The 13,566-nt window shown below is 43.3% G+C and overlaps 1 protein-coding gene across 1 annotated transcript; it reads right to left on the bottom strand.

Moving 5' to 3' along the window:
- Window positions 1-1,321: 1,321 nt before the first annotated feature.
- Window positions 1,322-8,480, bottom strand: LOC107295895 (zinc finger protein 84-like; the record flags this gene model as incomplete). Its single annotated transcript, XM_029285938.1, has 3 exons — window positions 1,322-4,812; window positions 7,160-7,363; window positions 8,345-8,480. Coding segments are annotated over 3 exons (3,831 nt in total), but the record flags the coding sequence as incomplete, so codon positions are not given.
- Window positions 8,481-13,566: the final 5,086 nt, after the last annotated feature.

The raw sequence follows: 13,566 nt of genomic DNA, 5'->3' as shown, positions 1-13,566 counted from the left end.
CTCATGGACTTCAACTCCCAGAATTCCTCAGCCAGCATGGCTCAGCTTGGAAACCTCTCCCTTTCCCCTCAGCATGGCTGGCTCAGGAATTCTGGGAGTTGAAGTCCACGAGTCATAAAAGAGCCAAGGTTGCCTACCCCTGCATTTGGCTGTTTACAATATGCACTTATTATATAAAAAGAATTTCATCCCAAAATTACATTCTATCAGAAAGAGTCCACTATTTATTGGAGGGAAGAAAACCTCAAGATGATCAGACATAAAACAATATATTTTTAAAAAAACATTTATTTTAAAAGACATATATATGAACAAGATATAAAAGTCAGATGATAGTAAAGATATTCAGCAAGTCCAAGATGACTGGAACCAACTTGGAATTAAACATGATTAATCAAAGATAAAACAATCATTTGTATTATGGCTGCTACCTTACATTGAAAACTAGGAATTCAGAGAAGGAATGGAGAATGAGGTAAGATCAGCATTATAAAAATAGGCAAAAAATTGGAAGATATAGTACTTCAAATAATGTCTTCTACAGACATTATTATCTACAAGGAGACATGTTGATAATTGAATCTATTGGATTTTCAAGAGAACATGTGAGTCAATTTGACCCGAATTTTGATCTTGAATTCAAAGATAACAATTCCAACTTACAACCACCCTCCCTGACCTAAAATTAAAGTTGCAAGACAGACTCAAAATATTATGGCCAAAATAGGACATAAGGAGATCTCATTTGAATATATTTGGTCGAAGTATACATGCCTTCCGTCTCCCTCTCAAAATGCGACATTCTTTGTGGCTGGTCCTAGATACAAAGAACCTGCAAAAAAAAACCTCCTAAAAAAATAATTATCACCTTGTAGGAAAACCACAAACCTAGACTGATGTTTATGCATTTGTTAGAGGTAATTAAACAATGCATGGAATACAAAGTAGGTCACACTCCTCTCCTCCATCATCTCAAGTTCCAAGGGCAATATTTTGATTATCTTTCTGAATAAAAATCTCTTATTTTCACCAAAGTGGGGCATCTTTCTGGCAGCTTCACCCAGATTCTTGGAGGAATGGAAGAAGGGGTTCTACAAGTGATCTTCTGATCCAACTTAAGAAGAATTTTATTGAGATAATGGCAAAGAGGTGAGATACTATGGACTAAAGGTGTTTGTCAGGGGCCTCCTCTAATGCTTCATGGGGGGAAGGAAGCCAAGAGAGAGTGCTTGAATATGTTCCCAATTTTGAGTGTAAAGAGATAAGGTGCTGGAAGAATGATGTGGCCTATCTCACAATAGGATTCAGCTTCTAAATCACATCAGAACTTCTTCCTCTTCCGCTTTAGAAGGTTCGTGTGCACAGCTGCTTGTTCACAACTAGGGCAGGCATAAGCCTTCTTCTTGCCACTAAACTTTAAATGAGTCACAAGCTTAGGATTCAGCCAGAAGCTTTTCCCACAATGTATGCAAGGGTGGAGTCTTTCCTGGCTGTGAGTGGTCTTGTGCTTGTTGAGATTACACAAAAAATTGCAGCAAAAGTCGCATTCGGAGCACTTGAAAGGCTTCTCTCCCGTATGGATCCGCATGTGGACCTTAAGGGCCGTCACAGAAAAGAAACTTTTCTTACACTGGATGCATGGGAACGGTCTGATCTCAGTGTGATTCTTCTCATGAATCAAGAGATTGGTCCGACTACGGAAGGATTTCTTGCACTGGCTGCAGACGTGCTGATCACAGGCGGCTTTTTCCTCAGAAGGCGAGCTTTGGAGCTTCCTCGATAGCGTTGTTTGCAGTTCAACGCTGCGTCTACCTTTTACTCTCTTCTGTATCCTTCGTGGATTTTGGATCTCTCCCAGCTGCTGAGCCAAAGATGCTGTCCCCAAGTTCTGGGCGGCAGCATTTGAGTACGCATTTAGAGGGCAGAATCGTTCGTGGTCCTGCGGGATCTTGTTTTTGGACAACCGTGGCACAGGCTGGGATTCTGCCGGATCGCTGACGTTGGAGGGCTTGCATTTTTCTTTCTCACAACTCCGACAGCCAGAGTTGGCCTCAAGCGATTCCCTTTCCTGCGCCACAGAGACTGTGTCCCTTTGCGCAACACTTTTGGCAACTTTCATTTGGGCTTCTCTGGAGAACGTTTTCTGGCAGGGCAGTTTGAGGCCAAGATCCTTTGAGGGGTCGCTTTGAGGACCATCGCAACATTTTACTTTCCTGGGGCGGTTGGATGTGTTCGGGCGGACCATTTCTCGTTCTTCTCGTTGGCAAAAGCGACGTTTGGACCTTTCCCCCACAAGCTGCATTTCTCTCTCAGATTTTCTCATGGAGGAAGCCCGAGGTCTCAATTGCCAGCCGTCGTGGTTTTTCTCCTTCTTATGACTTGGGGAATGGGCGTTTTTGGAGCAGGTCCTGGGCTGATGGGTAGAGAATATGTCCTTTCGTCTTGGTTTCCTCTCCGATTTCGCTGCCTGGCTGATTTTCCCATAGCCCAACAAAATATTTTTGTTGAATTTTCTAGATAATTGCACTGGCGTTGTAATATGCTTTTCTGGAGCTCCTATGTCTAATCTTTCTTCTAATGCCACCAGGAGGTGTCTCTTTAATGCCTGGGCATGTGGCGAGCCGACAACCTCAGCTGTATGAGTTGGTAGCTGCAGCAACGCTTTTCCAACAGGATCTCCCTGGCTTTTCTCCTTAGAAGCTGTGCCACTCCGGAAATTAGAAAATGCCCGTGTTATCTCCATGATTGAAGATAGTTTACGGCATTCTTCATTCAGGTGAATCCTCTTGTGTGTTTTCAGGTGCTTTGGTTGAAAGAAGCCTTTCCCACACAGAGAGCATTTGAAGAGCTTTCGGTCCGGCTGGCTATTTTCATGGTTGACCTTCCTTACAACGGGCTGTTTGTGGAATTTTCTTGTCAGGTGCGTCTTCTCATGTCTCTTCAGATGCCACATCTGGATGAAGGCTTTTCCACAGGTGGCACATCTGAAAGGCTTTTGCCCAGAGTGGGTCAGTTGATGCCTGATGAAGGAGTAGTTACTATCAAAGGTTTTTCCACATTTTTGACAGAGTTGGGGCTGTTTTTTGCTATGGGGAACCCTGAGGGAGAAGGGGGGATCTTTGGGGCACATTTTGTCCTTGGAGTCTGAGGACAGAGAGAGTTTTCCCCTCACATGGGTTTCTTGGTGGGAAGCCAGAGGTTTTTCTTGGGAGGTATTTTCCCCACGTTCCAAGGGGGGGTACGGCTGTTGCTTTCCCCTATGGATTTTCCCATGATTGACAAAGGAGCTTTTGGTTCTCGTGCGTTTCCCACAATGCTGACATACGTAATTCTCCTGAGTGGGGGTTTTGGGGTGCTTGGCAAGGCCCGAGTGGCGAGTGACATCACTTGCAGGGAGAAGACCTTCAGGAGTCTCCTGTGCGTGGTGGATTCCTTCTGGTAAAGCGTGGTGACTTTGGATCCTCAAACGTTTGACGTCGCCATTGGAGACTTCTCTTTGGTGATTCTCTAGATGTCGGAAAAGGTGGTGTTTTCGAATGAAACTTTCTGTGCATTTGTGGCATTTATAAGGTCTCTCACCCATGTGGAGTTTCTCATGATCAGCAAGCGTGACACGTGTGCTTAAACATTTCCCACAATATTGACACCGATAGGGTCTTTTCTGTGCCTGTTTTCTTGGGCCCCAAACGCGGTAAGAGCTACGAGTGATGATTTTTCTGGAAACTGGGCATTTAGAGGTATTTCCTCTTTTGTGAGAGTTCTCCGAATCAACCAAGGCACTTTTCACAGCCAAGCTTTTAACTTTCTTTGGATGTTTTCTGGACGCCTGTTTCATATGGGTCATCATGTGTGACATCAAAATGGACTTATGGAGGAAGCTTTTACTACACTGGGAACATTGATATGGCTTTGCTTCCTTGTGCATTCTCTCGTGGTCCACAAGCAAACTTTTGAACCTTAGGCATTTCCCACAAAACTGACATTTATGGAGGTTGACTTGGTCTTGCTGCTGTCTAGTGAGGCCAATGTTCAGTGATCTAGGGCCCCCAGAGACAGGGGCTGTGCTTTCTTTCCTTTTTGTAGGTTCAGGCGCACTTTCTATCTTTCCTTCCTTCTTAGCCTTCTTTCTGTTGTTTTTGGATGTTGTGTGGCAGTTTTGATGTTTGTCAAGAAGTTCCTTACAAACAAAGGTTTCGCCACATTCAGGGCACTCGTGAGACTGCTGAGTTGTGTGGCTCTTTTGATGCAGGAGGAACTGCTCTTTGAGCTCAAAAGTTTTCTTGCAAGCCAAACATTCATAGAGCCTCATGTTTTGATGCTTCACAAGGCTGTAGGAAGGTCTGTTGCCCACTTCTGCTCTGTGACACTTCTGGTGGCAGTCAAGGACTTTTTTGGATGAAAAGCTTTCTTCACAGTGAGGGCATGTGTAGGCCTTCATTGTAGTATGTATCCTCTGGTGATTGGCGCGAGATATTTTGGACTTGAAGATTTGTCCACAATCAGGGCATGAGACTTGCTGGTCCCTTCCTCCAGCTCTTTCTTTGGTTGAGCTCTCGTTGGCATTGCCCGTTTCTGCCTTTGTCTTTCCCAGATGACTTTGTGAAGACTTCTTCAACTGGGACCCATGTTTATAGGCTTCTTTAGGCTTCAGACTCTGCGATCCACTCCCCTTGGAATTATTAAATAAGTTTCGGCGAAGGATCGTCGGTTGAAAACCTCCACGATGAGGATAACTTCCACGATGAGGATAACTTCCACGATGAGGATCACTTCCACGATGCGGCTTCTCTTCTTCGCTTTCTTGATCATTATCTACAGTCCCAAAAATAAAAGGGGGGGGGAAGTGGCAGTGCAAGGGGGTTATATTGTTAGTGCACAAGCTGCACTAGTGCCACTTGGCTTCTAAATGCAATTCAGGGTTGTTAATGATGGTCATCTTTAATTAAGACCTGTTTTTTTTCTGGGGGGGGCGCATCTCTCCAATTGTCTCTTACTATCCCATAAGATCCAACAGGGTTGGTACACCCAGAATTCCCCCCCCCCCTTGAAATATATTATGGAATCGCAGAAGTGAGCCTCCTCTGTTGCCACTCCTTCCCCCTGGAACAGTATTCCCCCAACTATTGCAGTCTACACTAGGGGTCTACCATGGAAGGAAGGAAGGAAGAAAGGAAGGAAGGAAGGAAGGAAGGAAGGAAGGAAGGAAGGAAGGAAGGAAGGAAGGAAGGAAGGAAGGAAGGAAGGAAGGAAGGAAGGAAGGAAGGAAGGAAGGAAGGAGCACCATTGTGCCCACAGCCCTGCTTGGCAAACAAGCAATCTCCTTGGGGACAAAGCAGCAAATGCCTGTTCGTTGAACTGCCAAAAGGTCCTTTCTTCCACGGATGGAACATTCACTTTTTCTTGCCCTCAAAAGAAGTGCTGCAGATTTCCTGCACTTTGCTGGCACCTCTTCAGATATGGCACCTGAAGAGCCCTACAAAAAAGAAGCCTACAAAATAGGCTTCCATCCCTGTTACAGCTTGCTTGAGTTTACTGAAAGTTAACACATTAGAGAAGTCCTATCTGTCCTCCATCTCCATGCAGCATTCTGGTCATGGTTGACCCACCATTTCCCTCACCCTCCAATATTTCCAAAAGAAAATGCAAAAATGCAGCAGCCAAGCCACTGAAAACCATTAATTTGGACTTGGCAGCTGGAAGGATGCTTAACTTGATGGTCCATAGGATGATTGACAGGCGCACCCCCAACCCCTGATTAATAAGTTTCTATTGTATGTAAAGCCAGCCTCTTATCGCTACGATTTAATCCAGTGGTGGGTGATCTGTGAGCCTGGAACTCCTTAGGGTTGTACTTTAAATTTCATCAGCCAAATGGGCAATTTTCATCAATTTCAGCCACAGATGTCCTGGCTGTTACCATTAGCACTCCACCTGATTCTCCCTCCCAGCAGAAAGAGCTGTTCACCCCTATGCCAGGGAGCTCCAAACTTGGCCACTTTAAGACTTGTGGACTTCAACTCCCAGAATTCCTCAGTCAGCCCTGCTGGGAGTTAAAGTCCACAAGTCTTAAAAGTGGCCATGTTTGGAGACCCCTGGCATGGGGGAAAGGTGAACAGGTCTTTTTGTTGGGACGGAGTTTTAAGTGGAGTGCTAATGCTAACAACCAGGTCACCTGTGGCTGAAGTTTGGAGACCCCTGCCATATGCCATAGTTCACAAACCACAATAGCTGGTTCAATGCGTCCCACCAAGCCAAAACGGTAAACCAAATGTCATTGTGACTTAGCATATGTGAATGCAGACAATGAGCTGGATCCAATCCCACTACTAGAATTGGATTGCTCTTCTACTCTCTTGAAATGGCAAAATTTTCATGGTATCTTAGAACGTAGCCCTTTCCTTAGACCAGGGGTCGGCAACCTTAAACACTCAAAGAGCCACTTGGACCCGTTTCCCAGATAAAACACTGGGAGCTGCAAAACCTGAGCGCGCGCATGCGCGCGCAGGAGAGGTAGAGCTTGATTGAAGAGTTTAGTTAAAAAGAAATAGAGGCTGCTGTGCATGAGTTCTCTCTCTCTCTCTTTGTCTCCCTCCCCCCCTCTCTCTCCCCCCTCTCTCCCTCTCTCCCATCTTCTGCTCCCCTAGCAAGCTGGCTTCACACTGTTCTCTGACAAGCTGACACACATTCTTATTGGGCCGGCTCTCTCCTGCCCTTGGTCTGCCAATCCTCTTCCCCCACTGTGTGTGTGTGTGTGTGTGTGTGTGTGTGTGTGTGTGTGTGAGAGAGAGAGAGAGAGAGAGAGAGAGAGAGAGAGAGAGAGAGAGAGAGAGAGAGAGAGAGAGAGCGCTGCTGCTGTTGCTTCCTGCAGAAATGCAGCTAAGGCAGGAGCCCTGCCCAATAAGCTTGTCAGCTTGTCGGAGAACAGCATGAGGCCACTCTCTTTTTTACAGAGACAGAGAGAGAGAGAGAGAGAGAGAGAGAGGGAGAGAGGGAGAGAGAGAGAAGGGAAGCGGAAGTGCCTCTCTCTGTCTCTGCAAATGAAGGAGGAGGCTGGGAGCCGCAGGAGAAGGCTCAAAGAGCCACTTGCGGCTCTGGAACTACAGGTTGCCGACCCGTGCCTTAGGCCTTTAAGCCAGGGGCCTTCAGCAGCAGTTCTAACCTGAGTTTGCAGACTCTGAACTGGGGTATGTCACAGGACTCCGATATCGAGCCCACCAGGTGCCTCCCGTCGGTAACTGCTTCAATGTTGGCTTAATTGGGCCTTCATCTGCACTTTCATCAGAGCTCTGGAGTTGTGGAACCCAGGCCTCTTCTCCACGATCCAGGCGGGAGAGCAGCTCAGAGGGGTGGCAATGAGGTCGGCCTGCAGGAGATCAAAAAAGGCAGATGGGTTGGCTGAGAGCTGGTGCAACACAGCAACAGGGACCAAGTTGTGATTCATGTACCCGCTGAATGATCTTTGGCATGAGACTTAATCTCTGACACTCCATATGGAATATTGGTACAGATAGTTCTTGACTTACAGCCATTCATTTAGTGGCCGTTTGAGGTTACAACTGCACTGAAAAAAGTGACATGACCGTTTTTCACACTTAAGACCGTTGCAACATCCCTGTGTCCACATGATGAAAATTCAGAGGCTTGGCAACTGGCATGTATTTATGACTGTTGCAGAATCTCGGGGTCATGTCATGACCTTTTGTGACCTTCTGACATGCAAAGTCCATGGGGAAGCCAGATTCACTTAACAACCATGTTACCAACTTAAGAACTGCAGTGATTCACTTAACAACGGTGGCAAGAAAAGTTGTAAAATGGAGCAAAATTCATTTAACAACTGTTAGTAACACAAAATTTGGGCTCAATTGTGATTGTAAGTCGAGGTTCAATATTTGGCTTCTCCAGATAATTTATTTTTACTCCAAGTCCTAACTGAAATCCTTGAGAACAGTTAGTAGTTAATAGAACAAATTATGTGAGCAAGCTAGACTGAGGATCATTTAATTTATGTCAGCTTCATACATTTCCACATGATACTGCAACCATCATAGATATAAGTCAGTTAGCAAACATCTGAATTTTGATCACGTGACCATGGGGGTGCTGCAACGGTCACAAGTGTGAAAAAGATCATTAATCACTTTCTTCAGTACCGTTATAACTTCTAATGGTCTCTAAATGAACTGTTGTTAAATCAAGGACTACCTATATAAAGCAGGTGTTCTACAATAGGCGAGCTTTGAAAAATGACAACCATTTAAAGTTTTCCAAAGTGAAGGAGAACACCACCTAGTGCTAATGGTTTGTTGATTTCAACAACTATTTATCATTTTGTAGACTTTACCTAAGGAGGCCGCGGTCCAATCGTTCCCCTGCACACTGTTCTTGTATGATGTTTTCTGTCGGCGACCCAAATGTGTGTGCTGCACATCACTTGAACGCACAGTCACCTCCATAAAGGCTTCTGGAACCTTGAACCAAAAGAGGATCAGTTATTCCTACTATAAATCAAAGAATAATGGGATAATAATAATAATAATAATAATAATAATAATAATAATAATAATAATAATAATAATAATAAAGTTGGAAGGGACCTTGGAGGTCGTCTAGTCCAGCCCCCTGCTCAGGCAGGAAACCCTATATCATTTAAGACAAATGGCTGTCCAGTCTCTTCTTAAAAACATTCAGTATTGGAGCATTCACTGCTTCTGGAGGCAGGTTGTTCCACTGGTTAATTGTTCTAACTGTCAGGAAGTTTCTCCTTAGTTCTAGGTTGCTTCTCTCCTTGATTAGTTTACATCCGTTGCTTCTTGTCCTGCCTTCAGGCGCTTTGGAGAATAGCTTGACTCCCTCTTCTTTGTGGCAGCCCCTGAGATATTGGAACACTGCTATCATGTCCCCCTTCGTCCTTCTCTTCATTAAACTAGACATACCCAATTCCAGCAGCCTTTCCTTATATGCTTTAGTCTCCAGCCCCCTAATCATCTTTGTTACTCTTCTCTGTACTCTTTCTAGAGTCTCAACATCTTTTTTACATCGTGGTGACCAAAACTGGATGCATTATTTCAAGTGTGGCCTTACCAAGGCATTGTAAAGTGGTATTAATACTTCACGTGATCTTGATTCTATCCCTCTGTTAATGCAGCCTAGCACTATGTTGGCTTTTTTGGCAGCTGCAGCACACTGCTGGCTCATATCTAAGTGATTGTCCACTAGGACTCCGAGATCCCTCACACAGTTGCTACTATTGAACAAGGTACCCCCTATGCTATACCTGTACATTTTTCTTGCCTAAATGTAGAACTTTACTTTTTTCAGCATTGAATTTCATTTTGTTAGATAGCGCCCAGTGCTCTAGTCTGTCCAGATCCTCCTGTATCTTAAGCCTGTCTTCTGGAATGTTGGCTATTCCTGCCAGCTGGGTGTCGTCTGCAAATTTGATGAGTTCCCCATCTATCCCCTCGTCCAAATCATTGATGAAGATGCTGAAGAGCACTGGGCCCAGAACAGAGCCTTGGGGCACCCCACTACACACTTCCCTCCATGTAGATGTGGTTCCGTTGAGGACCACACACTGAGTATGGCCGGTCAGCCAGCTACGGATCCATCTGGTGGTGATGCTGTCTAACCCACATTTTTCTATCTTATCAAGTAGTAGGTTGTGATCTACTTTATCAAATGCCTTACTGAAGTCCATATATATAATATCACCTTTATTATTTTTATAAATAACTCAAAATGGCGAACATACTTAATACTCCTTCTTCCTACTATTTTCCCTACAGCAACAACCCTGTGAGGTGGCCTGGACTGAGAGAGTATGATTTGCCCAAAGTCCCACTGCCAATTTTCATGCCTAAAGCTGGACTAGAAACTCACAGTCTCCTGGTTTCTAGTGCGGTACTTTAACCACCAGACCAAACTGCCTCTCATTAGTTTTATATTCACCAATAAATTACCATATCAACATTAACTTGTAGAATGAAATAAGCATGGACTGCATATATTTATGTAATTAAAGGCAATGGCCAATTGAAAAAGCATCACATGACTTAAGGAAGGCTAAGCAAACTTTTGTGGATGGGAACCGGTTTGTGATTTTGAGAGGATGTGATAGGCATGCCCAGAATGGCTGCTGAAAGATTTTTTTTCCTCACAAAATGGATACGGACCCCTCTCTCACCAGACCTCTCTTCACCAATTCTCTATGGTTCCTATGGGGCATTTTGGGAATGTTGCTGTAAATAAATATGAGAAAGTTGGGGCACTGCAATATGACAATTTCTTCCTTGTTTATTATTTGTGTTTTAAGATCACGTAGGTACTAAGTTTGGCAAGCATCCACAGGATGCTTAACTGCCCATCTGAACTGTAAAATAAGGATGAAATCCTAGCTATTTTTACTTGTAAGAAAATCACCCTGAACACAAAGGATTCAGTTCAAATACAGGGGTCTTGGTGCTCTGAGTTCGGTTGTTTTCTTGCAGACCTTTCATGAACCCAATTAGGTAACATCATCAGTGCTAGTCCTAGCACAGTATTAATACTGGTGATGTTAGCTAGTTTGGGTAATGAAAGGTCTGCAAGAAAACAAGCAAGGGAGCACCAAGGACCCCTCATTTCAACCCTGAGCTGCAAAATATTATCCTTTATTGGCATCAGTTCAGGTAAGCATATTTAGAAAATCTTTTGTTCTCTTTTGGAGAGAATGGAAATAATGCCACCTTGCATAGACTGAACCTGGCAATCTTTAAGAAAAAAAGGGACCTTTGTGGCAATGATTTAAATGATTTCCAGAGCAATAGCAGCAATCTCAACATATCCTGGGGCTTAAAGGAAATCTTGCTGATAACTGCTGATAATCCTCCCCTTTTTTATGCACAGACTCTTAAATGCTGCATGCTAAAGAGGGTATAATAGGCAGAAATCTGAAAGGGAGATGTCCCCAATGATATCTAAATATGAAAAGCTATATCTATTGGATTCTGACCAAATATAAAGCAATATCTAATAAGAATGAGTAGATGTGGCAATGCCCTAATCCAAACTGCAGATTACTTAGAGAAATTTTTCTTTAAGGTTTAAACAAGAAATCATGCTTTCATTCTATGTAAAGTGTCCTAATTATGATTAATTTCATAATATGAAGATACAATAAAACCGAATATATCTTGTCTTTTAAAAATGCTTTTAAAGTGTTCAAGGCAGCTGCGTGTGTATTAGAAGTTTGTGTAAATCTTTAGAAATATAACCTCACACACATACACACGCAAAAATGAAAAATCAACACTAGCAAAGCAGCAAAAGTGTGTTCCTCCCAGTGATCCAAGGGAATTGTCATCTTTCCTGGAAGAATTCCTGCACCTACATCAATGCATACATGCAGGATTTCTGCTCAGTACTTCACAACTCTTTCACACCTACTCTAAACCATGGAAGAAAATCAGGAGTCCAGGAGTACCTTTTCAGAGTAGCTAATGATATTGAAAGATTAAATGGACACACACACCCCACACATACACCCCCATGAAGCAAACTCCAGCTGCAAAAGCTTATGCCTTTTAACAAAATGTTCTGATTGGAAAAGATGCTGCCAAATTCTTCTGATGTCTGGTTAATGAAGAACATGGCTGTCCTTCTACAATGCTTAAAAGACAAAAGATACTGCTGAGGATATTTATCTGCTCCTCATTTATTCTTTAACACAGTGAATGTTCTGTGTTAAAGACAAAGTAAAGGAACATCACTAGAAAAACTCAGGAGAGAAAATCTCAAAAGTCATCTATCCCAACTCCTACCAACACAGAAAATATCCTGTATCACTACTTTTTAACAAATATGAATACTATCTAAGGCCCATTTTGTGCCAACACAGTTTGTAGGAGTTGGACCATTAGTATAGCATTATAGAGATTTGTGCTCAATAACCTATTGCAAATTGACTTGATTATGGGATTGCAGTCAAATGCATTCAAATGAAAGCAGGTTGCAAGAAATTACCATAAAGGTTTTCTTTTTCCAGATTTGTGATAGTTTATTCCAGGTAAGTCACATTCCATTTTCATATCTGAATAGAATACTTAAATCAAGGGGGAAATATCTGTTATGGCACCTTGGAAGATGGAACAGCTGACTTCACTCTTTAAATTTCTCCTCGTCCATCTGACAGGTAAGCAAATAGAACTACATTATTTTCTGAGTGATTATGGTCCGCTCTGACAGAATTTGCACTATGATATCTTTAGCGAAGGTTAATTAATAAGTCACCACTAGCTAAAGAAACTTTTCCTCAAACTTTACTACATAATACATACACAAAACTCTGCAAAGCACATTACATCAATATTATTATTATGGAGCACACTAAGCAAGATTTTCACCATAATTGTCTGAATAAGCCACAAGTAGCTTGACTACATTGTAACTATGTCACAGGGGCCGATTTACACAATCTGCCACAAACGAAGCACATACAATATGGCTTAGCATATGGAGAGAATCCAGACATTATTGAAAAGGATCCAAATACCTGCAACAAACACAAATGTTGATTTTGGTTTAGTGCCTTCATCTTTCAATGAAAGAAGATATTTTTCAGTATATGATTTAGGCACTATCACACTAGGATAGATACAGCTTATACCACTTCTTGGAAACAGAGGAACAAACAAAGTCTAAAACTAAAATGAACATAGCCAAGCCACTTAATTTTTAATACACAAGAGTAACTATTTTGCGTGAACCCTTTTGTCCAGATTTTCACTCCCAGAACTAGTAGCCCAATTGAACCCCTGAACAGCTCATTTCCTCAAGCCCCTTTTCCCTCCCACCCGATAGCAAACTTCTTCCCCATCTCTGCATCTCTTACTAGAGCCACCTCTGCAACAGCCATCTTTCTGCCAGGAATTTGGACTGATCCCGAAGCCAGTGTGGTATCTTTTAAAGCCTGTTGAACATGAGAAGGAAAAACATTCAGATTTTTTTTTCTTCAGCTGTTTTCTGCCAGTTCATGCATTATTATACAAGTCACAGAATTACAGGGTGAGAAGGGACCATGGAGATCTTCTAGTCCAATCCCAACTGTGATCACTATGCTGTTCAATCTGTATGCTGCTTGCGACTTTATAGGCAGGACAAAAAGCAACATGCTTGGTGAGTTGTCTATGAACTCTTGGCTCAGTTCAGTTGTGGGTGCTCCATCACTGGAGCTTTTCAAGAAAAGTTTGGACAACCATTTGTTCTGGATGGGATCAGGACTCCCTGCTTGGCAAACTTTTTCAGAAGGGGTTTGCCATTCCCACCTTCCTAGGGCTGAGAAAGAGGGACTGGCCCAGGGTCACCCAGCTGACTCTCTCCCGCTTTCTACCTGATGCCTGCACCGCTGCACCAAATCGTGTTGTGATGAGAGTTATCCTATCGGGGGCTACAATCCGGGCAGCAAAAAGTTTTTTTTAAAAAAAACATTATTTTTGCTGCTCTGAGGATGTTGCGCGGATTGTGGCCCCTCAAAAAAAGCCAGAACGACGGGAAAGAGCTGTTCCGCTCCCGTCCAACTCAGTCCTG

The sequence above is a fragment of the Protobothrops mucrosquamatus genome, unplaced genomic scaffold, assembly GCF_001527695.2.
Source record: "Protobothrops mucrosquamatus isolate PMUCROS unplaced genomic scaffold, P.Mucros_1.0 scaffold2553, whole genome shotgun sequence".
Classification (NCBI taxonomy): Eukaryota; Metazoa; Chordata; class Lepidosauria; order Squamata; family Viperidae; genus Protobothrops; species Protobothrops mucrosquamatus.
Note: the sequence above shows the minus strand (reverse complement) of the source record. Positions and strands in the feature narration are given on the sequence as shown.